General features: G+C 35.1%; 1 protein-coding gene across 9 annotated transcripts in view; it reads right to left on the reverse strand.

Moving 5' to 3' along the window:
- The window catches only part of LOC309667894 (protein MFI), a 182,589-nt gene that overhangs the window by 85,846 nt on the left and 70,482 nt on the right, over window positions 1-26,261 (reverse strand). For all 9 annotated transcript variants that reach the window (XM_082476897.1, XM_082476901.1, XM_082476895.1 and 6 more), the window contains 3 exons: window positions 10,026-10,079; window positions 9,693-9,893; window positions 7,807-7,937 (listed from right to left, as the gene is read on the reverse strand). In XM_082476897.1, coding sequence (XP_082333023.1) covers window positions 7,807-7,937; window positions 9,693-9,893; window positions 10,026-10,079 — 386 coding nt within the window. The remainder of the gene's footprint in view (window positions 1-7,806; window positions 7,938-9,692; window positions 9,894-10,025; window positions 10,080-26,261) is intronic.

Raw genomic sequence — 26,261 nt, forward strand, 5'->3', positions numbered from 1 at the left:
TTCACTGTCGCCAGAGACATTTCCAATACTGTTGGGACCGCTGGGCTATAAAGCCCAAGTGGTAGGGCAGCTTGACCACATTGTGAACCTGCTACCATGGTTTTTCTTACACCATGTCCCACTGGCACCTGCTAGCATTATAATTACCTAGTAAATGGGTTAGAGCAGCATGCTCAAATGTGGCATATTTTACCTCCCAAATCCAGAAAGTGTTGTGTGTCTTCAAGGTGCAAGGTACAGAATCTTGTCTCTCACTTTAGAAAGTATATCCCAAAATGTCTATAAGCTTCAGCTATGTGGCAAACCCTTAACTTTTTGCCAAGTTTATCTCCCTCCTTCTAGTGTGTATTTGTCTTGTTAAGTCATCTAGGGAGTTGTCATTTTCTACTCACCGTGGTCAGTTAGTATAAGGTCACCAGCGTAAAGGACAGACATGGTGTTTTACGGGAACTGAGATGCCATGCCCCTGGGGACAAGAGCAGGAAAGCTGACATAGCTCTGAGCACAAGATGTAAAGATACACTCTGCTATTTCCATGTAAATGCAAACTCTTCTCTTTTTGTTTACTGATCAGGATGGGAAAGAACACATTTGCCAGGTCAAAAGCAGCCTAACAGATGCCAGGGATGGTGTTGATTTGCTCCATTAAAGAAACCACATCTGGAGGAAGCTTAGCTACAATTTGTGTCACCACCTGACTTCTACCACTTCAAAGTTCCATTATTCCCAGTGAACGAAAGGAACCAATTCCATCACAATTTTCCCCACTGTCATCTTAAGTCTATAAAGAACAGCCACCACAAGTTCATCAAGAATTCTGCTGCTCCCCTAATTGCTTAATAACCTGATGAAGAGGATATCCTCTGGGGCCCACTGCGGTTATAGCCAGTGGGTGGCTAAACATATTGCACATAATAGGAACAAACATATGCATTCCCCAAGCCTTCAGAAATCCTTTTCTACAGTATACTAGAGAAGTTCAGGCATTTTGTAACTGTAGAGCTTTGGTTGAATTCAGGCTTTGATTAGCCAACCTAACAGACCAAACACCATTTCTGTTGTTGTTTTGGTTTGGTTTGGTTTTTTTTTGGCCGCACTGTGTGACTTGCAGGATCTTAGTTCCCTGACCAGGGATCGAACCCATGCCCCCTGTGGTGGAAGCTCAGAGTCCTAACCATTGGACCTCCAGGGAAGTCCTTAAACACCATTTATTTCTGGATACTCAAGCCAACACATTAAATCCCTAATCTCAGGTGAGTGTGGCCATATCAATAAATTCAGCCTGGTCAACTTCTGAACACCTTAGAATCCACATTCACACATGCCTCTGAGCTCCTGTCAATACAGATTGTTAAATTCTCGAAACTCTTTTGGTTTATAAATGTCATCTCCTCCTCGAGTAGATCTTGTTCCTCTCTGTCTGGACTGTCCTGAGATATGTCTCAGTGTGGACTGGAGGCATTGAGGAAATGGTTGTGGGGGAATCCTAAGGAGAATCAGCATAAGTGTGTGGGGCAACTGAGCCAGGTGCAGTCATTGAAAGGCCTTTATGCAGAGAAGGGCTGGTTTCCTCAAAACAAGGAGGAAGGGTTTCCTCCATCAGCAGGAGAGTTTGAAGGCTCAAGGTTCTCAGCTTTGTCTATGTCTGCCCAAATATCCACATCCCAGTTCTCATCGTTCCACTTCTTCCCCACTAATGTCCTTAGCTAGCTTAGGACACAAGACCTGTCTAGGTCTTTTGGTTGCACTGCAAGCTCTATGACTTTGTGACCCTTTCAACTTGCCTCTGGATTGCCTCCAACTCACCCTGCAACCACAGGAGATGAAGGGTTACTCCATGGAGATCTTCTGATTGTCTGATCATGTTCTTAAAATTTTTTTTTTACAACTTAGTGAGTTATAAGTGATACACAGTAGACTGTATTTAAACTGTACAATTTGAACAGTTTTGACATAAGTATACACCTGTGAACCAATCACTGTAATAAAAGAAACAAATATATCCATCACCCCCCAGACTTCCTTGTGCTACTTTGTTAACCTTCCCTCCCTCCTTTCCCCCACCCGCATCTCCAGACAACTACTCATCTGCTTTGTGTCATTCTAGATTTCTTTGTATTTTCTAGAATTTCATGTAAATGAAGTCATATAATATGTACTCTTTTTTGACTGGTTGCTTTCATTCAGCATCATTATTTTGAGATTCATCCATGTTGTTATGTTGTTATGTATGAACAATTCATTCCTTTGTACTGCTGAGTAGTATTCCTTTGTGTAGATATATCACAATTTGTTTATCCATTGACATTTGGGTAGATGGGTTGATGGGTTGTTTCTGGTTTTGGGCTATTAGAAATAAAGCAGCTATGAACTTGCATTACAATCTTTCTGTAGACATGTTTTTGTTTCTCTTGGGTAAATATCTCAGTAGAATGGCTGGATTTAATAGTAGATGTGTGTAACTTGTAAAATTAAAAAAAAACTGTCAAACTGTTTTCCAAAGTGTGTGTACCAGTTTGCATTTGCTCCATATCCATGCCAATAATTGGTATGACAGACTATTTTAGCCATTCTAGTGGTTGTGCAGTGGTATCTAGTTACAGTTTTGTTTTGCACTTTCCTAATGACTAATGATGATAGTCATTAGTTCACTTGTGATTTTTTGCTATCTGTATATTCATTGGTAGAGTGTTCAGATCTTTTGTCCATTTTAAAATTAGGTTGTATTCTTATCATTGAATTTTGAGAGTTTTTTTTTTTTTTACGTATTCTAGATACAAGACTTTTATCATGTACATATTTTGCAAATGTTCTCTTCCTGTCTGTGACTTGCATTTTTATTTTTGCTAAAGTGTCCTAGGAGAGCAAAAGCTTTTAATTTTGATGAAGTGCAATTTAACAATCTTTTCTTTTATACTTCATGCCTTCTGTGTCCTATTTAAGAAATCTTTGCCAGAAACAAAGTCACTAAGATTTTCTTGTTTGCTTACTTTTGGATATTTTATGGTGTTAACTCTCATTTTTTTAAGGTCTCATAAAGTGCTTTTATTTTATGATTTTTTTCAGATATATACATACTTTTCAGATTATTTTCCATTACAGGTTATTACAAGACATTGAATATAGTTCCCTATATTATACAGTAAATCCTTGTTTCTTATCTATTTAATGTATAGTAGTTTGTATCTGTTAATGCCATCTCCTAAATTATCCCTCTCCACACTTTCCCCTTAGGTAATCATAAATTTGTTTTCTATGTATGTGAGTCTGATTCTGTTTTGTATATAGTTTCATTTGTATTATTTTTAGATGCCACATATAAGGGATATCATGTAATATTTGTCTTTTCTCTGTCTGACTTATTTCACTTAGTATGATATTCTCTAGGTCCATTCATGTTGTTGCAAATGGCATTATTTTATTCTTTCTTATGGCTAATATTCCATTATATATATATATATAAAACACATCTTCTTAAACCAATTGTCTGTTGATGGGCTTGGGTTGTTTCCATACCTTGGTTATTGTAAATAGTGGTGCTATGAACATTGGGGTACATGTATCTTTTCAAATTAGCGTTTCTGTCTTTGCTGGATATATGTTCAGGAATGGGATTGCTGGATCATATGGTAGCTCCTTTTTAGTTTAAGGAACCCCCATACTGTTTACCATAGTGGCTGTACCAATTTACATTCCCACTAACAGTGTAGAGGGTTTCCTTTTCTCCACACCCTCTCCAGCATCTATTATTTGTAGACTTTTTGGTGATTGCCATCCTGACAGGTGTGAGGTGATACCTCATTGTGGTTTTGATTTGCATTTCTCTAATAATTAGCGATGTTGAGCATCTTTTCATGTGCCTGTTGGTCATCTGTATGTCTTCTTTGGAGAAATGTCTATTTAGGTCTTCTGCCCACTTTTTGATTGGGTTGTTTGTTTTTTTGATATTGAGTTGTATGCACTATGGTGTTAATTCTTATATTTAGATCTATGCTCTTTTCCAAATGAATTTTATATATGATGTGAGATAAGGATCAAGTTTCATTTCTCTGCATTTGAGTATCCAATTTGTTGAAAAGAATATCCTTTTCCAATTAAATTGCCGTGGCACCTGTGTTGAAACTCAATTAATAATATGTGTGTGGGTCTATTTCTCAACTGTCTCTTCTGTTCCATTGATCTGTATGTTTATCTTAATGCCAATACCACAATGTCTTTTTTTAAAATAAATTTATTTATTTTTATTTTTGGCTGTGTTGGGTCTTCGTTGCTGCACGTGGGCTTTCTTTAGTTGCGGCGAGGGGGGCTACTCTTTGTTGCGGTGCACGGGCTTCTCATTGTGGTGGCTTTTCTTGTTGCAGAGCATGGGCTCTAGGCGTGCAGTCTCAGTAGTTGTGGCACACAGGCTTAGTTCCTCCATGGCATGCAGGATCTTCCTGGACCAGGGATCGAACCCATGTCCCATGCATTGGCAGGCGAATTCTTAACCACTTCTCCACCAGGGACCCCCCCACAAGGTCTTGATTACAGTAGTTTTATAATAAGTCTTAAAATCAGGTAATGTTAAGTTCTCCAAATTTTTTCCAAAATTATTTTGATTATTCTAGTTCCTTTTGCATTTACATATAAATTTTCAAATCAACTTGTCAAATCCCACAAAAAACCTGCTGGAAATTTTGATTGTGATTACATTGACTGTATACATCAATTTGGAGAGAACTGACATCTTAACAATATTGAGTCTTCTGGTCCATTAATACCTTATGACTATTTGTTTATTAAGTCTTCTCTAAGTTTTATCAGCAATATTTATTACTTTTCAGTGTACAGGTCATGTAGATTTTCCCTTCAATTTGTGCCTAGGTATTTCATATTTTCTGATGCTACTGTAAATGTTTTTGTTGCAATACAATTGGTTTCTGTATCTCACAACCTTGATAAACTCACCTATTAGTTCCAGTAGCTTTTTAGTAGATTCCTTCGAATTCTGTACTTAGATGATCATGTCAACTGTGAACAAGGACAGTTTTAGTTCTTCCTTTCCAATCTCAGTGTTTCCCCCACCACTCTGCCCTGCCACCCTTATTGCACTGACTAGGACTTCAATGCAATGTTGTAAAGAAGTGGTGAGTGCAGATATCCTTGCCTTGTTCCTGATCTTAGAGAGAAAGCATTCAGCCATTCACCATTATCATGTTCACTGCAGGCTTTTTATAGATGCCCTTCATCAAGTTGAGGAGGCTCTCATCTATTCCTAGTTTGCCAAGAGTTTTCATTACAAATGGTAATTTTGTAAGTACTTTCTCTGCATCTTTTGAGATGATCATACCCAGTTTTGTTTTTTACGTCTGTTAATATGGTGGATTGCATTGATTGATTTCCAAATGTTAAACCAATATTGTATTCCTGGGTTAAACTCCATTTGTCTATAATGTTATTTAACATCATGTATCTATGTTCATGAGAGATATTGGTTGTTATTTTCTTGTAATAGCTTTTTTTCTCATAAGCCTTGAGTGGTTTTATATCCAATAACACTTGCCTCATAGAAAATGCTATAAATTTTCCTGTAAGTACTTCTTTAGCTGCATCCCCTACTTTTAATATGTTGTATTTTCATTTTTTATTAAATCAAAAATATTTTCAAGTTCCTCTTGTGACTTCTTTGACTCATGGATTATTTAGATATATGCTGTTTAAATATCCAAATATTTGGAGGTTTTCCAGAAATTTTTCAGTTATTTTATTCTGTTTTAAATTCTCTTTTAATCTCATAATGATCAGAGAACCTCCTTTGTATGATTTTAATTCTTTTAAATTTGTGGATATTTGTTTTATGGCTCAGAATATGGTGTATATTGGTGAATGTTTCATGTGCACTTGAAAAGAATTTGTTTTCTTTTGTTGGGTTCAGTGCTCTATAAATGCCAATTATGTCAAGCTGGTTGACAGTGTTGCTCAAGTCTTCTACATCTTTACTAATTTATTGTCCACTTGTTATATCAATTACTAAGAAAAGGGTTTTGAAATCTCTGACTATAATTTTGGATTTGTCTATTTCTCCTTTCAGTACTATTAGTTTTTGTTTCATGTATTTTGAAGCTCTGTTATTAGGTAAACAAGCATTTAGGATTATGTTCTCTTGATGAATTTACCCCTCTTTATTACTTTGTTTGATATTAATATAGTCACTCTAGCTTTCTTTTGATTACTGTTAGCATAGTCCTCTTCCATGCTTTTAATTTTAACCTATATTTGTGCTTTTAGTTCTTGTACATAACGTATAGTTGGGTCTTGCTTTCTTATCCAGTCTGTCAGTCACTGTCTTTATTTGGGATGCTTAGACCATTTACATTTAATATGATTATTGATATGGTTGGTTTTAATCTACATCATGCTATTCATTTTATATTTGTCCTCCCAGTTCTTTGTTTCCTTTCCTCATCCAAGAGAGGATGGATTGTTTGTTATGATTCTATTTTATTTTCATTATTATCTTATTAGGTTTACCTATTGCTTGTTGTTGATTTTATGGTTGCTTTAGGGTTTGTAGTATATATATTTAACTCTCATGGTCTACTTCAAGCAATATTATACCACTTCATGTGTAGTATAAGGACCTTCCAGCAGTACATTTCCATTTCATCTTTCTCAACCTTTGTGGTATTGTTATCATATATTTACTTCTGCACTGTTATAAATTTGTAAATACCATAATACATTTTCACTGTTTCTGCTTTAAATAGTAAATTACCTTAAAACTGTTTTTGAACTTTATTCAGTAATTGCATCTATATGTTGATATTGTATTGTGATTTTTTGGAACTATTTACTTGTAATGTCAGAAAAAATAAGCAATTATGTTTTGTTTGATGAAGATTTTCAATATAAGAGAAAAGGAGTATAATTGTGGAATCAGGAACTGATTGGCAACATCAATATTAACTCATTAGTTTAAAATGTAATACCTATCATTTAAAATATTGTGGTAAAACCAACATAAAATTTATTGTCTTAACTATTTATCATAACTATTTTTAAGTGTATAGTTTAGTAGTTAGTTAATTACCTTTTAAAGAGATTAAAGTAGTAGGAAGAAAAGTTCTTTATACTGCTTGTCCATTCATGGTGATAGAACTCAGCTTTTGTCTGTCTGAAATGTGTTCTTTCATTTTTATTTTTAAAATATATTTTTGGTGAGTCAGCTTACATTATTTTTTCTTCTCAGGGATATATTTTCCTGCTTCTTTGAGTGCTTGGTAATTGATTACTATATGGTAGACATTGTGAATTTTATAGATTTTGACCATTTGAGTTTTTTGTGTTCCTTTAAATATTTGGGGGCTTTGTTCTTGTACATTGTCAAGTAAACTTGGAAACAATTTGATTCTTTTGAGACTTGCTTTTAATATTTGTTAGATAGGTCCAGAATGACTTTTAGTGTAATCTGTACAAGTCAGTTTCTTTAGGGGAGAAAGAAAGTTTGAGAATGGTATAGAGTGGGTCTAGAGGGTCATATTAAAGTTATCTCATATATAAGAGTAAATGCTGATTTTCATATCTCATGTTCCAAAAGATTATGATTTCCTTGTGGTCAAAGAGAACCTGTCTTTTCCCATTTATATCCCAGAGATTAACAGTGTCTAGCAGGCATTTATTAAATATTTGCTTTCTATGTATTTTTAAAAATATACTGTAATCTTTCATCTTATTTTTAAAGTAACATGTAGTTAGTTTAGTAGTGATAGCAATCTAAAAAAATGACTGTATACTTCTTTAGTAAGTCTAAGTATTTCATCAACTTACATTTGCCGCATCCATTCTATTTTTTTAATTTTTCTTTTCTTTTCTATATCTTGCTTTCTCTTCAATTTAGAGAAATGGAATTCACTTTCCTTTTTGTCTCCCACCATTACATTTTCAGTAGACTTCCAAAACTATTGATAAATGAAAAATGAATACACAAAATATTGGATTACTGATTATGAGGTTATCTGACTATAGAAAAGAACTTCTGTGTGTTCAATAGGAATATGCCAAGATAGAAATAGAGGAGAGGATAGACCCTTTTAAGATATTTCTAATTAAGTGAATGGCACATTGAACCTTAAGAGGCACATGCCATAGAAAAATTAGTGTGCTGAGGTATACTATTTAATAAGTATTTGTTGAATGAATAAATGAATAGACATATTCTAAGAGTGTTTTAGTTTCTCATAAGAACAGATCTGACCAGTAGGTGCTACTGACTTTTGAAGACTCTAATCCTCAAGGAATATGGGCACACTCAAAGAATATAGAAATCTCACCATTGTGTCCCAAGACTTTGTGGTTTCCCCTGTTTGACACTTTATACTAAATGGTTGCCTGTTTTCCTATTTCCAATTCATTCTTCCTCCCTCACCACATACACATTAAATAACAAAGAGGAAAGTTTGTTTCCCCTCACAGCACTCTAAACTTTCCCCTATTAAAGCACATATTCACTGCAATGTACTGAAATATCCTGTTTACTTGACTCTCTCCTTAATTAAAAGCAAACTGCTTGAGGCGAAGGACTATTCTTATGTACTATTGCTTCCCAAGCATCTAGTACAATGCCTGACATCTGGTTGGTATGAAATAAAGTTTGTTGAATGAATGAATGAATTCACACTTTGATCATTTTCACTTTTCATACTTAGTATATTCAGTATACTACATTCTACAATCTGTATACCAGAGACTGAGGATTTGAATGAAGATACTTGCGGCCATATAAACAAATATCCAGAACTATAGAAGCAGATAATGTTAACTTTTAAAATATAAGCTTACAGGGCTTCCCTGGTGGCGCAGTGGTTGAGAATCTGCTTGCCAATGCAGGGGACACGGGTTCGAGCCCTGGTCTGGAAAGATCCCACATGCCGCAGAGCAACTGGGCCCATGAGCCACAACTACTGAGCCTGCGTGTCTGAAGCCTGTGCTCCACAACAAGAGAGGCCGCGATAGTGAGAGGCCCGTGCACCGTGATGAAGAGTGGTCCCCGCTTGCCACAACTAGAGAAAGCCCTCGCACGGAAATGAAAGACCCAACACAGCCAAAAATAAATAAATAAATAAATAAATTTATATATAAATATATATATATAAGCTTACAAATATCCTTAGATAGAAATTATTTCCACAAAAAGATTAAACATGGGTGTCTATAGAAAAGTCCTAGAATCACATATATGCATTAGGAACTATGTATATTTAAAATCATTCTGTTCATATGAGCACATGTTAAATCTTCCAACACCATGAAAACCCACATGCTCTCCCACTAGTGTCTGCTGTTACAAGCTCTATGGAGAAAATGGCATATTATTCTCAAGAACCCTCATCTCTTGTTCAAGGATTAATATAGAGTCAACAACATCTTCAGATTTGCTTTGTTATAAAGATGGGTAAGGGCTGAGTGCCAGAGAGTATCTAAAGATAGCCTAGATTCAAAGATGATTATTAGAAGTAGAAGTAAATGTAAAAAAAAAAAAAATATTGCTGTATCTTGAAGTATATTAGTGACCACAGAATAGTTAAGCAAATTTTACCAGTTAAATTAGTAGGATTCATTATTCTTAAAAAATAATCTAAAAATTAATTTTCAGAAAGTCAGATAGGTTTCTACGCACATAATATTCAAAATCATTAATGTTTATCTTTTCTTACTTTATCAGAAACAGGCCTCCAGCCATTGTTCTCTATACGACGATACCAGCCACTATAATCCTCTTCCTGAAGATTATCACTTTTAATATGAGATGTATGTTTTGCTGGAAGTTTTGTGTAATCTCTAGGGCTATTAGCACACAGATCTTCAATATGTCTGTGAGTGAAAATTTTATAGTATATTTCAGGTGGAAATTTAACCTATAGTTGGAAAAGTTCAAAGGACCGTTTCAATTTAATTAGAAAAATGGTGTATGTTTTTAAAAATTACATCTTTTAAATTTCATATAAATGTGCTTTAAAAGTACTAAATAAGAATTTATCCATACTTACACCACCTAATCTGAATCGTACATTAATGCCAGCAGCAGCATCTAGAAGTTCTGCCTATAAAAAAAAAATTAGTCTTCAACATTCTGTATATATCAGTTCACAACTTCTCACTCAATTATGTTAAATAGTTGTTGAATATTGATTATTTATGAAATAGATGAAGTGAATAAACCTCAAATAGTTAATTTTAAATCAGAAAGTATCTTAGGATTTATTTTCTTATAGACACTCAATAAGTAAAACAGCTTACCTTATAACTGGGAAAATGATACCAAACTATGTTTCCTTTCTATGTAATGTAAAAGTGTAAAAGTCAGGTGATTTGTTAGTCATAAAACAGAAGTTTTAAAAAAATTCCTCAAATATATGATTTTCATATTAAATATCTTCCAGGTAAATTCAGAGAAAAAAATGTGACTGGTGAATCTGAGTTAAACAACAGATGACCTTTCCTAGCTAGCTTTTATTAAATCAAAATTCCATGTTCAAATTTTGTAAGAATTGTATATAGTTGGTCTTCTAAATTTTAGTGCCCCACACCAAATGGAAAGTAGAGAAAAAAATTCTTGGTCCCCAACCTGTCTCCTGATTATACTAAGTTAGATGAGAAAACAGATGTTACCCTAAATTGTTCAGCCTGAAAGACAACATTAGTTTTGCATAATTTTCTCCTGGCTAAAAATTACACACACACACACACAAACACATACATGGTCCCTGACTTATGATGGTTTGACTTACAATTTTTCATCTTTATGATGGTGCAAAAGTGATACACATTCAGTAGAAACCATACTACTAATTTTGAATTTTGATCTTTTCCCAGGCGAGTGATACACTGTATGATACTCACTTTGTCCTGTGATGCTGGGCAGCAGCAATGAGAGAGATAGAGAACATAAAATACTAATATCAGAAATGAAAGACGGGACATCACTACTGATTCCGTGGACACTAAAAGGATAATGAACAAATATTATGAATAACTCTATGCCCACAAATTTGATAACCTAAACTAAATGGATTGATTCCTTGAAAGACACAACCTACCAAACCTCACATAAGGAGAAATAGACAATCTGAATAGATCAATATCTATTAAAGAAATTTAATCAATAATTCACCTTTCAAAGTAGAAAACACCAGGCCCAGATGGGTTCACTTGTTAATTCTACCAAACATTTAAGGAAGACAGCATAGTGGAAGTCACCCAAGCTGAACAGAGAAAAGAAAAAAGAATTTTAAAAATGAGGATAGCTTAGGAGACTTCTAGGACAACATGAAGCATACTAACATTTGCATTATAGGGGCCCCAGAAGGAGAAAAAAGAGAGAAACGGGCAGAGAATTTATTTAAGGAAGTAATATTTGAAAACTTCCCTAACCTGGGGGAGGAAACAGCCATCCAGGTCCAGGAAGCATAGAGAGTCCAAAACAAGATAAACCCCAAGAGGTCCACAACAAGACACATTATAACTAAAATAGAAAAAATTAAGGATAAAAGAGAATCTTAAAAACAGCAAGGGAAAAACCACTAGTTACATGCAAGGGAACTCCCATAAGACTATCAGCTGACTTTTCAGCAGAAACTTTGCAGGCCAGAAGGGTGTGGCAGAATATATTCAAAGTAATAAATGGAAAAAAACCTACAACCAAAATTACTCCACCTGGCAAGGCTATCGTTCAGATTTGAAGTTTACAGACAAGAAAAGTTAAAAGAGCTCAGCACCACTAAACCAACTTTACAAGAAATGTTAGAGGGACTTCTTTAAGTGGAAAAGAAAAGACCACAACTAGAAATATAAAAATTATGAAAGGAAAAATCCAAACGCACTGTAAAGGTAGTAGATCAACCATGTATATAAGACAAAAGTAGTAAAATATCTAAATTCACAATAAGGAGTTAAGGGATTCAAAAAACAAAAAGATGTAAAATATATCAAAACCATTAAACATGAAAGGGTGGCAGAAGTACAAATGCAGGTTTGTTAGAATGTTTTCAAACTTAAGAGATCTTCAAATTAAAAAAATATATATGTAGACACACACACCTCATGGTAATCACAAACCAAAAACCTATAATAGATACACACACAAAAAAGGAGAAAGAAACCCAAAAAAACATAAAGATAGCCATGAAATCACAAAGGAGAGGGCAAAAGAAGAAAGGAACAAAAAAGAACTTCAAAAACTACCAGAAAACAATGAACAAATGGTAATAAATACATATTTATCAATAATTACTTTAGGGACTTCCCTGGTGGTCCAGTGGTAAACAATCCACCTTACAATGCAGGGGACTCGGGTTCAATCCCTGGTCAGGGAACTAAGATCCCACATGCCATGGGGCAACTGAGCACACATGCCAAAACTACTGAGCTCATGCGCCTCAACTAGAGAGCCTGCATGCCACAAACTACAGAGCCCATGCACCCTGGAGCCCATGCATCGCAGCTAGAAAAGAGAAAACTCTCAGGCCACAACTAGAGAGAAGCCCACATGCCTCAACGAAGATCCTGCGTGCCACAACTAAGACCTGACTCAGCCAAAAAATAAAATTTAAAAAATTTGTTAAAATAATTACTTTAAATGTAAATGGACTAAATGTAAATGGAATATTACTCAGCCATAAAAAGGAATGAAATTGGGTGATTTGTAGAGATGTGGATGGGCCTAGAGTCTGTCATACAGAGTGAAGTAAGTCAGAAAGAGAAAAACAAATATTGTATATTAACACATATATGTGGAATCTAAAAAAATGGTACAGATGAACCTATTTGTAGGGCAGCAATAGAGATGCAGACGTAGAGAATGGACATGTGGACATGGGGGGGAAGGGGAGGGTGGGATGAATTGGGAGATTAGGATTGACATATATACACTACTATGTATAAAATAGCTAGTTAGTGGGAACCTGCTATCTTTCCCTCTTATAGCACGAAGAGGTCAGCTCGGTGCTCTGTGATGACATAGATGGGTTAGATGGGGGGGTGGTGGGAGGGAGGTCCAAGAGGGAGGGCTATACATATAGCTGATTCACCTCGGTGTACAGCAGAAAATAACACATTGTAAAGCAATTATACTTCAATTTTTAAAAATCTGTATAGCAGAGGAGATTTCCACCTCAAAGGTGGTGTAGTCCACAAACATAGGAAGATGCACAGAAGTTGGCCAGCAAAAAGTGGGAAAATAAAATGCCCACCTGTGAGAAAAAACTATATATATATGGACACACATATACACAACTCATGGTAATCACAAACCAAAAATAATAGATACACACACAAAAAAGGAGAAAGGAACCCAAAATAACATAAAGATAGCCATCAAGTCACAAGGGAAGAGAGCAAAAGAAGAAAGGAACAAAAAAGAACTACAAAAACAACCAGAAAACAATGAACAAATGTTAATAAATACATATTTATCAATAATTACTTTAAATGTAAATAGACTAAATGCTCCAATCGAAAGATATAGGGTGGCTGAATGGATACAAAAACAAGACTCTACAAGAGACCCACTTCAGATCTAGGGACACATACAGACTGAAAGTGAGGAGATGGAAAAGGTATTCCATTCACATGAAAGTCAAAAGAAAGCCAGGTAGCAATACTTAGACTAAATAGACTTTCAAACAAGGACTGTAACAAGAGACAAAGAAGGACAGTGCATAATGATGAAGAGATCCATCCAAAAAGAAGATAAAACAATTGTAGAAACACTTAAATATATAAAGCAAATAATAACAGACATAAAGGGAGAAATTGACAGTAACACAATAACAGTAGGGGACTTTAACACCCCATTTACATCAAGGATAGATCATCCAGACAGAAGATCAATACGAAAACACTGACCTTAAATGACACATTAAACCAAATGGAGTTAATAGATACATAGAGTACATTCCATCCAAAAGTAGCTGAATACACATACTTTTCAAGTGCATGTGGAACGTTCTCCAGGATAGATCACATGCTAGGCCACAAAACAATTGTCAATAAATTTAAGAAGATTGAAATCATATCAAACATCTTTCCAATCACAACATTATGAGAAAAAACTGCAAAAAACACAAACACAGGAAGGCTAAAGAATATGCTACTAAACAACTAATGGATCACTGAAGAAATCAAAGAGGAAATCAAAAAAATACCTAGAGACAAATGAGAATGAAAACACAATGACCCAAAACCTATGAGACACAGCAAAAGCAGCTCTAAGAGGGAAATTTATAGAGATACAATCCTTCCCTAGAACATGAGAAAAATCTCAAACAATCTAACCTTACATCTAAAAGAACTAGAAAAAGAAGAACAAAACCCGAAGTTAATAGAAGGAAAGAAATCATAAAGATCAGAGAAGAAATTAATGAAATAAAGACCAAAAAATAAAAACATGAAAGATTAATGAAACTAAGAGGTGGTTCTTTGAAAAGATAAACAAGATTGATAAAACTTTATCCAGATTCATCAGGAAAGAAAGAGAGGGCTCAAATATATAAAATCAGAAATGAAAGAAGAGAAGTTACAACTGACACCACTGAAACACAAAGGCTCATAAGAGATTACTACAAACAACTATGCACCAATAATATAGACAACTTAGAAGAAATAAATTCCCAGAAACATACAGCATCCCAAGAATGAATCAGGAAGAAATAGAAAATATGTACAGACCAATTACCAGTGATGAAATTGAATCAGTAATTTAAAAACCCCCAACAAGCAAAATTTCAGGGCCAGAAAGCTTCACAGGTGAATTCTGCCAAACAGTTAGAGAAAGGTTAACTTTAATCATTCTCAAACTACTCCAAAAAAAAAAAAAGAAGAGGATAGAATGCTTCCAAACTCATTCTATGAAGCCAATATCATTCTGATACTTAAACCAGACAAAGACACCACATAAAAAGAAAAGTACAGGCCAATATCACTGATGAATACAGATGCAAAAATCCTCAACAAAATATTAGCAAATTGAATTCAACAATACATTAAAAGTATCATATACAATAGCTGTGTGACTTTGGGAGAATCATATAACTTCTCTATGTCTCGGTTTTATCAGCTGGAAAATAGTAATATCTAGCCCATAGATATTGCTTGGTGATAAATAAATGAGATAATGTCTGTGTGAAGCAATGGCACATAGTAGATACTCAGAAAAAAAAAAAGTATCATATACAATGATCAAGTGGGATTTATCCCAGGGATACAAGAATAATTCAATACCTATAAATCAATCAATGTGATACACCACATTGACAAATTGGAGAATAAAATTCACATGATTACCTCAATAGATGCAGAAAAAACTTTTGAAAAATTCAAATCAATTTATGATAGAAAAAAATCTCAACAGAGTGGGTATAGAGGGAACATACCTCTACATAATAAAGGCCATATATGAAAAACTTACAGCCAATATCATACTCAACAGTGAAAAGCTGAAAGGATTTCCTCTAAGATCAGGAACAGGATAAGGATGCCCACTCTCACCACTTTCATTCAACATAGTACTGGAAGTCCTAGACACAGCAATCAGATGAGAAAAGGAAATAAAAGGAATCTAAATTGGAAAGGAAGAAGTAAAACTTTCACTGTTTGTGGATGACATGATACTATACATAAAAAATCCTAAAGACACCACCAAAAACTATGAAAGCTAATTAAGGAATTAAGTAAATTTTCAGGATATAAAAGTAATATACAGAAATCTGTTGGGTTTCTATACACTAACAACGAACTATCAGAAAGAAAAATTAAGGAAACAATCCTACTTACAATTACACCAAAAAACATAAAATATGTAGGATAAAATCTAACCAAGGAAGTAAAAGACCTGTACTTGGAAAACTATAAGACACTGATTTAAGAAACTGAATATGACACCCACAAAAAATAGAAAGATATATTCAGCTCATGGAATTAATATTGCTAAAATGGTTGGGGAATTCCCTGGTGGTCCAGTGGTTAGGACTCAGTGCTTTCACTGCCAAGGGCACAGGTTCAATCCCTGGTCAGGGAACAAAGATCCCACAAGCCACACACCAAAAAAAAATTGGCCATATTACCCAAAGCAATCTACAGATTCAGTGCAATCCCTATCAAAATACCAATGGCATTTTGCACAGAACAAGCACAAATAATTTAAAAATGTGTATGGAAACACAAATGACCCTGAACAGTAAAGCAATCTTGAGAAAAAAGAACAAAGCTGTGGAAATCACCCTCCCTGACTTCAGACTATACTACAAAGCTACAGTAATCAAAATAGTATGGTACAGGCACAAAAACAGAGACATAGATCAATGGAACAGAATAGAGATCCCAGAAATAAATCCATGCACCTTTGGTCAATTAATCTATGACAAAGGAGGCAAGAACATACAATGGAGAAAAGAGAGTCTCTTCAATAAGTGGTGCTGGGAAAACTGGACAGCCACATGTAAAATAATGAAATAAGAACATTCTCTAACACCATATACAAAAATAAAATGGATTAAAGACCTAAATGTAAGACCAAATACTATAAAACTCCTAGAGGAAAACATAGGCAGAACACTCTTTGACATAAATTGTAGCAATATTTTTTTTGATCTGTCTCCTACAGCAAAGGAAACAAAAGCAAAAATAAATGGGACCTAATTAAACTTAAAAGCTTTTGCACAGCAAAAGAAACCATCAACAAAACAAAAAAGACAATCTATGGAAGACAATATTTGCAAATGATATGACTGAAAAAGGATAATATCAAAAATATAGGGCTTCCCTGGTGGCACAGTGGTTAAGAATCCACCTGCCAATGCAGGAGACACGGGTTTGAGCCCTGATCTGGGAAGATCCCACATGCCGTGGAGCAACTAGGCCCGTGAGCCACGATTACTGAGCCTGCGCATCTGGAGCCTGTGCTCTGCAACAAGAGAGGCCGCGATAATGAGAAGCCCGCGCACCGCGATGAAGAGTGGCCCCCACTTGCCACAACTAGAGAAAGCCCTCGCACAGTAACGAAGACCCAACACAGCCATAGATAAATAAATAAATAAATAAAATAATTAATTAATTAATTAAAAAAATATATATATACAGAGCTCATAAAACTCAAACAAACAAACAACCTAATTAAAAAGTAGGTATTTTTCCCACTTTTGGAAAATGAATAGACATTTTTCCAAAGACATACAGGTGGCTAACAGGCACATGAAAAGATGCTCAACATTGCTAGCCATTAGAGAAATGCAAATCAAATCCACAATGAGATATCATCTCACACCTGTCAGAATTGTTATCATCAAAAAGAACGCAAATAACAAATGTTGGCAAGGTTGTGGAGAGAAGGAAACCCTTGTTCACTGTTGGTGGAATGTAAATTGGTACAGTTAATGTGGAAAACAGGATGGAAGTTTCTCAAAAAACTAAAAATAGAACTGCCATATGACCCAGCAATTCCACTCCTGAGTACCTATCCAAAAAACCCAAAAACACTAGATTGAAAACATACATGCACCCCAATGTTCACAGCAGGATTATTTACAATAGCCAAGATATGGAAGCAACATGTGTCCATCAACAGATGAATGGACAAAGAATATGTTTATATGTATATATACACAATAGAATCCTCTGCAGCCATTAAAAAATGCAATTTTGCCATTTGCAAAAACATGAATGGACCTAGAGAATATTATGTTAAGTGAAATAAGTCAGACATAGAAAGGCAAATACTCTATATTATCACTTATATGTGGAATCTAAAAAATAAAACAAATAAATGTCTATAATAAAACAGAAACAGGCCCACAGATATAGGGAACAAACTAGTGGTTACCAGTGAGGAGAGGTAAGGGGGAGGGGCAATATGGAGTAGGGGACTAAGTGATACAAACTATTATGTATGAAATAAGCTTCAAGGATATATAGTACAACACAAGGAATATAGCCAATATTTAATAATACCTATAAAAGGAGTATAACCTTTAAAAATTGTGAATCACTCTGTTGTACACCTGTAACTTGTATAATATTGTACATCGCCTATACTTCAATTAAGAAAAAAAAAAAGAAAAAACCCATAATGTATCACCTCATACCTGTCAAAATGGCTTTTATCAAAAATACAACAAATAACAAGTGTTGGCGAGAATGTGGAGAAAAAGGGAACCCTTATGCACTATTGTTGGGAATGTAAATTGGTGCAGCCACTGTAGAAAACAGAATGGAGATTTCAAAAAATTAAAAATGGAATTAACATAAGAACCAGTAATTCCACTCCTGGGTATTAATCTGAATAAAATTAAAACACTAATTAGAAAAGATACATGCACCCCTATGTTCATTACAGCATTATTTGTAATAGCCAAGATATGGAAGCAACCTAAGTGCCCATGATTAGGTGAATGGATAAAGAAGATGTGATACATACATCCAATGGAATATTACTTAGCCATAAAAAAGAGGAAATCTTGCAATTTGCAACAACATGGATGAACCTAGAGGATATTATGCTAAGTGAAACAAGTCAGACAGAGAAAGACAAATACTGTATCATTTCATTTATATGTGGAATCTAAAAAACAAAACAAATGAACAAATAGAACAGAACAGAAAAAGAGTCACAGATACAGAGAACAAACGAGTTGCTGCCAGAAGGGAGGGAGGTGGGAGAAGAGAGAATAGGTGAGGGAGATAAAGAGGTACAAAATTCCAGCTGCAAAATAAATAAGTCACACGTGTGAAATGTACAGTGTGGGCAAAATAATCAATAATTATGTAATATCTCTGTATAGTGACATCAAATCTACACTTAGGCTTCCCTGGTGGCGCAGTGGTTAAGAATCCGCCTGCCAATGCAGGGGACACAGGTTCGAGCCCTGGTCTGGGAAGACCCCACATGCTGCAGAGCAACTAAGCCCGTGCGCCACAACTACTGAGCCTGCACTCTAGAGCCCGCAAGCCACAACTACTGAAGCCCGCACACTTAGAGCACATGCTCCATAACAGGAGAAGCCACCACAATGAGAAGCCCGCACAACGCAACCAAGACCCAACACAGCCAAAAATAAATAAACAAACAAACAAACAAACAAACAAATAAATAAATAAATCTGCACTTACAGTGGTGATCATTTTGAAATGTGTAGACATATTGAATCACTATGCTGTGTAACAGGAACTAACACAGTGTTGTAGGTCAATTATAATAAAATACAAACTCACAGAAAAAGAGATCAGATTTGCGGTTACCAGAGGCTGGGGGGAGGGGTAGGGGGAACTGGATGAAGGCAGAGAAAAGGTACAAACTTCCAGTTATAAGGTAAATAAATACTAGGGATATAACAAACGTGATAAATATAATTAACATTGCTGTATGTTATATATGATAGTTAAGAGAGCAAATCCTAAGAGTTCTTATTACAAGGAAAAAATTTTTTTCTATTTCTTTAACTTTGTATCTGTATGGGAGGATGGATGTTCTTTAAACATATTGTGGTAATCATTTCATCATGTATGTAAGGCAAAATCATTATACTGTACACATCATACAGTGCTGTATGAGAATTATATCTCAGTAAAACTAGAAGAAAAAAAAAGAACTACCATAAAATCCAGCAATACCCAAAGAAAATAAAAACACTAATTCAAAAAGATATTTGCCAACCCTATGTTCATTGCAGAATTATTTACAATAGCCAAGATATGGAAACAACCTAAGTGTCCATGCACAGATGAATGGATAAAGAAGATGTGGTAATGGAATATTAGCCACAAAAAGAATGAATTCTTGCCATTTTTAACAATATGGGTGGGTATAGAGGGTATTATGCTAAGTTAAATAAGACAGAGAAAGACAAATAATGTATGATTTTACTTACATCTGGAATCTGAAAAACAAAACAAACGAACAAATCTAAAAAATAGAAACAGACTCATAGATACAGAGAACAAACTGGTGGTTGCCAGAGGCGATGGGGGGGTGGAGGGATGAGCAAACTAGGTGAGGGAAATTAAGAAGTACAAACTTCCAGTTATTAAATAAATAAGTCAGGGGATATAATGTACAACATAGGGAATATAGTCAATAATATTTTAATAATTTTGTATGGTGACAAACGGTAACTAGACTTATCATGGTGATCATTTTGTAAAAATATGGAATCACTGTGTTGCACTATGTTGCACACCCAAAACTAATAAAATAGTATAAGTCAATTATACTTCAATTTAAAAAATTGATGAGGAATAACTCCAAGCTAGGGCAAGTAGAGAAGGAATGGAAGGAAGGGACCTCATGGTGTTTCTTCTGTTTCGGTACGATTTTATTTTTAAAAAGAAGTCCCCAAGAAAAACCTTCAGCAAACTAGAATAGACAGGAACTTCCTCAACTTGATAAAGAACATCTACAAGAAACTTACAGATAACATCATACTTAATGGTGAGAAACTAGTCCCCTGACTATTCCTACTCAGCATCATACTGGAATCCTAGATAATTCAGTAAGATAAGAAAAGAAATGTGCAAAAATTGAGAACAGAAAAAAAAAGCTATCTTTGTTCACAGATAACATGATTGTCTATATAAAAGATCTCAGTGAACCAACAAAGAAACTCCTGGAACTAATAAGCAATTATAATAATGTTGGAGGATACAATGTTAACATTACAAAAGTCAACTGCTTTCTTATATGCTGGCAATGGACAATTGGAATTTGAAATTAAAAGCACAATGCTATGTACATTAGTACCACAAAAGTAAAATACTTAGGTATAAATCTAAGAAAATATGTAAAAGTCTATATGAGGAAAACTACAACACTGTGATGAAAGAAATAAAAGAAGATCTAAATGAAAGAAGAGTTAGTCCATATACCTGGATAGGAAGACTCAATATTGTCAAGATGTCCATTCTTCCCAACTTGATTTACAGATTCAATGAAATCCCAATCAAATTCCCAGAAAGTTATTTTGTAGGAATGGACAAACCGATTTTAAATTTTACATGTAAAGGTAAAAGACCTAAAATAGTCAACACAATATTGAAGGAGAACAAAGTTGGTGTTCTGACACTACCCAACTCAAGTCTTTTTATTAAGCTGTAATAATCAAGACAGTGTAGGGGCTTCCCTGGTGGTGCAGTGGTTAAAATCCGCCTGCCAATGCAGGGGACACGGGTTTGAGCCCTGGTCCAGGAAGATCCCACATGCGGTGGAGCAACTAAGCCTGTGCACCACAACTACTGAGCTTGTGCTGTAGAGCCTGTGAGCCACAACTACTGAGCCCGTGTGCCACAACTACTGAAGCCCAAGTGCCTAAAGCCCATGCTCTGCAACAAGACAAGCCACCATGAGGAGAAGCCTGTGCACCACAATGAAGAGCAGCCCCACTCGCTGCAATTACAGAAAGTCCGCGTGCAGCAATGAAGACCCAACACAGCCAAAAATAGATAAATAAATAGATAGATAGATAGAGAAATAAATAAATAAATAAATAAATAAGACAGTGTGGTATGCATGAAAGAATAAATAAAAAGACCATTGTAACAGAAGAAAGAGCCAGGAAATAGGCTCCCACATAAATTAGTTAACATATCATTGACAAAAGAGCAAAGGCAATTCAATGGAGAAAGGATGGTCTTTAACAAATGGTGTTGGAACAACTGAACATCCCATGCAAAATTTTAAAAAAATGAATGTAGACACAAATTTTACACTTTCACAAAAATAAACTGAAAATGGTTCATAGATCTAAATGTAAAATTCAAAAATACAGACCTCCTGGAAGATAACATAGGAGTAAATCTAGGTGACCTTGGGTTTGTTGATGATTTTTTTAGATACAAAATCAAAAGCATAACTCATGAAAGAAAAAAAAAAATGGAAAGGATGGACTTCATTAAAATTAATGTTCTGTGATGAACACTGCTAAGAGAATGAAAAGAGAAGTCTCAGAAGGAAAAAAATCTTTGCTAAATACACATCTGATAAAAGACTGCTATCCAGAATATAGAAAGAACCCTTAAAACTAAACAATAAGAAGATGGACAGCTTAATTTAAAAAATGGGCAAAGATATGAAAAGTTACCTCACCAAAGAAGATAGATAGCCAATTAGCAAATGAAAATATGTTCAACATATATGTCAAAAGGAAGTTGTAGATTAAAACATGAGATACCTCTAAATAATATGAGAATGGCTAACATCTAAAACACTGACAACATCAAATGCTAGTTAGAATGTGGAGCAATAGGAACTCTCATTCATTGCTGGTTGGAATGTAAAATGGTACAATTACTTTGGAAGATAGCTTGGCAGTTTCTTACAAAAGTAAACATAGTCTTACCATATAATCCAGCAAAAGAGAATTTAAAAGTACAACAGCAAGAATATATAAGTCAGAAGGGGTAAAGGGATATAAGTACATTGTCTGGGAAGAGATAAAAATGCCAACCTTTATATGATTTTCATAAGTCAAATATGCATGTTGCAATATCTTGTATAAGCATAAAAGAATAATAGAGAGGGGAAGTTTTAAGAATAAAAATAATAAGCCCATAACAAGGCAGAGTATCTATAAGTCCCAAAATATCAGTAAGTACGTACATTAAATGTGAATACATTAAATGCTCCAACAAAAGACACAGAGCATCATACTGGATAAAACTATTAACTAACAATATACTGCCTAAGAAAGACACAGATAAAATATGGAGATTCAGAATGTTGAAAGTAAAATAATGGGAAAGATATACCATACAAACAATAATGAAAAGTAGTGGTGTGGCTACATTAGTATCAGAGATTTTGGACCATAAAGCAAAGAGTATTACTAGAGATAAAGTGAGACTCTTCAAAATAATATAACGTTCAATTGACAAGAAAGATATAATGATCCTAAATAGGTTTTCAGTTAATAGCACGGCCTCAAATTATACAAACTACCAGAAAGATACACAAATCTTTGATGATAGAAGGGGATTTTATTTTATATGAATTGGAGTATGGTTGATTTACAATGTTGTGTTAGTTTAAGGTGTACAGTAAAGTGAATCAGTTATCATATACATATATACACTATTTTTATATTCTTTTCCCGTGTAGGTCATTAGAATATTGAGTAGAATTCCCTATGCTATACCATATGTCCTTGTTAGTTATCTATTTTATATATAGTAGTGTGTATTTGTCAATACCAATTTCCCAGTTTATCCTTCCCCCTGCCCCTTTCCCCCCTACTAACCATAAGTTTGTTTTCTGCATCTGTGACTCTATTTCTGTTTTAGAAATGAGTTCATTTGTGCCATACTTTTTAGATTCCACATATAAATGATAACATATGATATTTGTCTTTCTCTGTCTGACTTACTACACTCAGAATGACAATCTCTAGGTCCATTCATGTTGCTGCAAATGGCATTATTTCATCCTTTTTTATGGCTGAGTAATATTCCATTGTATATATGTACCACATCTTCTTTATCCACCCCTCTGTCAATGGACATTTAGGGTGCTTCCATGTCTTGGCTATTGTAAATAGTGCTGCAATGAAAATCGGGGTGCATGTATCTTTTCAAATTATGTTTTTCTCCAGATGTATGTCTAGGAGTCCGATTGCTGGATCATTTTACCATAGTTCTATCTTTAGTTTTTTAAGGAACCTCCATACTGTTCTCCACAACGGTTGTACCACTTTACATTCCACCAACAGTGTAGGATTGTTCCCTTCTCTCCACACCCTCTCCAGCATTTACTCTTTATAGATTTTTTGATGATGGCCATTCTGACCCATGTGTGAGGTGATACCTCATTGTAGTATTGATTTGCATTTCTCTAATAATTGGTGATGCTGAGCATTTTTCATGTGGTTTTTGGCCATCTGTATGTCTTCTTTGGAGAAATGTCTATTTTGATCTTCTGCCCATTTTTCAGTTGGGTTGTTGGTTTTTTTGACATAGAGCTGCATGAGCTGTTTGTATACTTTGGAGATTAACCCCATGTCAGTCACATCGTTTGCAAATATTTTCTCCCATTCTGTGTGTTGTCTTTCTGTTTTGTTTATGGTTTCCTTTGTTGTGCAAAAGCATTTAAGTTTAATTAGGTCCCATTTGTTTATTTTTGTTTTTATTTTTCTTACTCAAGGTGGTGGATTAAAAAAGATATTGCTGCGATTTATCTCAGAGAGTGTTCTGCCTGTGTGTTACTCTAGGAGTTTTATAGTGTCCAGCCTTACATTTAGGTCTTTGATCCATTTTGAGTTTATTTTTGTGTATGGTCTTAGAGAGTGTTCTAATTTCATTCTTTTACATGTAGCTGTTCAGTTTTCCCAGCACCACTTGTTGAAGAGACTGTCTTTTCTCTATTGTATATTCTTGCCTCCTTTGTCATGGATTAATTGACCATAGGTGCATGGGTTTGTCTCTGGACTTTCTCTATCCTGTTCCATTGATCTACATTTCTGTTTTTGTGCCAGTACCATACTGTTTTTTTTTTTTTAAGATTTTTAATTTTATTTATTTATTTATTTATGGCTGTGTTGGGTCTTCGTTTCTGTGCGAGGGCTTTCTCTAGTTGCGGCAAGTGGGGGCCACTCTTCATCGCGGTGCGTGGGCCTCTCACTATCGCGGCCTCTCTTGTTGCAGAGCACAGGCTCCAGACACACAGGCTCAGTAACTGTGGCTCACGGGCCTAGTTGCTCCGTGGCATGTGGGATCTTCCCAGACCAGGACTCGAACCTGTGTCACCTGCATTGGCAGGCAGATTCTCAACCACTGTGCCACCAGGGAAGCCCCCCATACCATTTTGATTACTGTAGCTTTGTAGGATAGTATGAAGTCAGGGAGCCTGATTCTTCCAGCTCTGGTTTTCTTTCTCAAGATTGCTTTGGCTATTCAGGGTCTTTTGTGTTTCCGTACAAATTGTAAAATTTTTTGTCCTAACTCTGTGAAAAATGCCATCAGTAATTTGATAGGGATTGTATTGAATCTGTAGATTGCTTTGGGTAGTATAGTCACTTGCACAATATTGATTCTTCCAATCCAACAACATGATATACCTCTGCATCTGTTTGTGTCATCTTTGATTTCTTTCATCAGCACCTTATAGTTTTCTGAGTACAGATCTTTTGCCTCCTTGGGTAGGTTTATTCCATAGGTATTTCATTCTTTTTGATGCAATGGTAAGTGGGATTGTTTCCTTAATTTCTATTTCTGATCTTTTGTTGTTAGCGTATAGGAATGCAAGTTTGTTGTGTATTAATTTTGTATCCTGCAACTTTACCAAATTCATTGGTGAGCTCTAGTAGTTTTCTGGTAGCATCTCTAGGATTTTCTATGTATAGTATCATGTCATCTGCAAACAGTGATAGTTTTACATCTTCTTTTCCAATTTGGATTCCTTTTATTTCTTTTTCTTCTCTGATTGCCATGGCTAGACCTTCCAAAACTATGTTGAATAAAAGTGGCAACAGTGGACATCCTTGTCTTGTTCCTGGTCTTAGAGGAAATGCTTTCCGTTTTCCACCATTGAGAATGATGTTTGCTGTGGGTTTGTCGTATATGGCCTTTATTATGTTGAGCTAGGTTCCCTCTATGCCCATTGTCTGGAGAGTATTTACCATAAATGGGTGTTGAATTTTGTCAAAAGCTTTTTCTGCATCTATTGAGATGATCATACAGTTTTTATCCTTTAGTTTGTTGATGTGGTGTATCACACTGATTGATTTGTGGATATTGAAAAATCCTTGCATCCCTGGGATAAATCCCACTTGATCACGGTGTATGATCCTTTTACTGTATTGTTGGATTTGGTTTGCTACTATTTTGTTGAGGATTTTTACATCTATGTTCATCAGTGATGGTGGCCTGTAATTTTCTTTTTTGTGTTGTACATTTGTCTGGTTTTGGTATCAGGGTGATGGTGGCCTCATAGAATGAGCTTGGGAGTGTTCCTGCTTCAGCAATTTTCTGGAAGAGTTTCAGAAGGATAGGCATTAACTCTTCTCTAAATGTTTGGTAGAATTTGCCTGTGAAGCCATCTGGCCCTGGACTTTTGCTTGTTGGAAGTTTTAAAATCACAGTTTTGATATCAGTACTTGTGATTGGTCTGTTCATATTTCCTGGATCAGTCTTGGAAGGTTGTACCTTTCTAAGAATTTGTCCATTTCTTCTAGGTTATGCATTTTATTGGCATATAGTCTCTTGTAGTAGTCTCTTATGATCCTTTGTATTTCTGTGGTATCAGTTGTAAC

The sequence above is a fragment of the Balaenoptera physalus genome, assembly GCF_965194825.1.
Source record: "Balaenoptera physalus genome assembly, chromosome: 10".
NCBI lineage: Eukaryota > Metazoa > Chordata > Mammalia > Artiodactyla > Balaenopteridae > Balaenoptera > Balaenoptera physalus.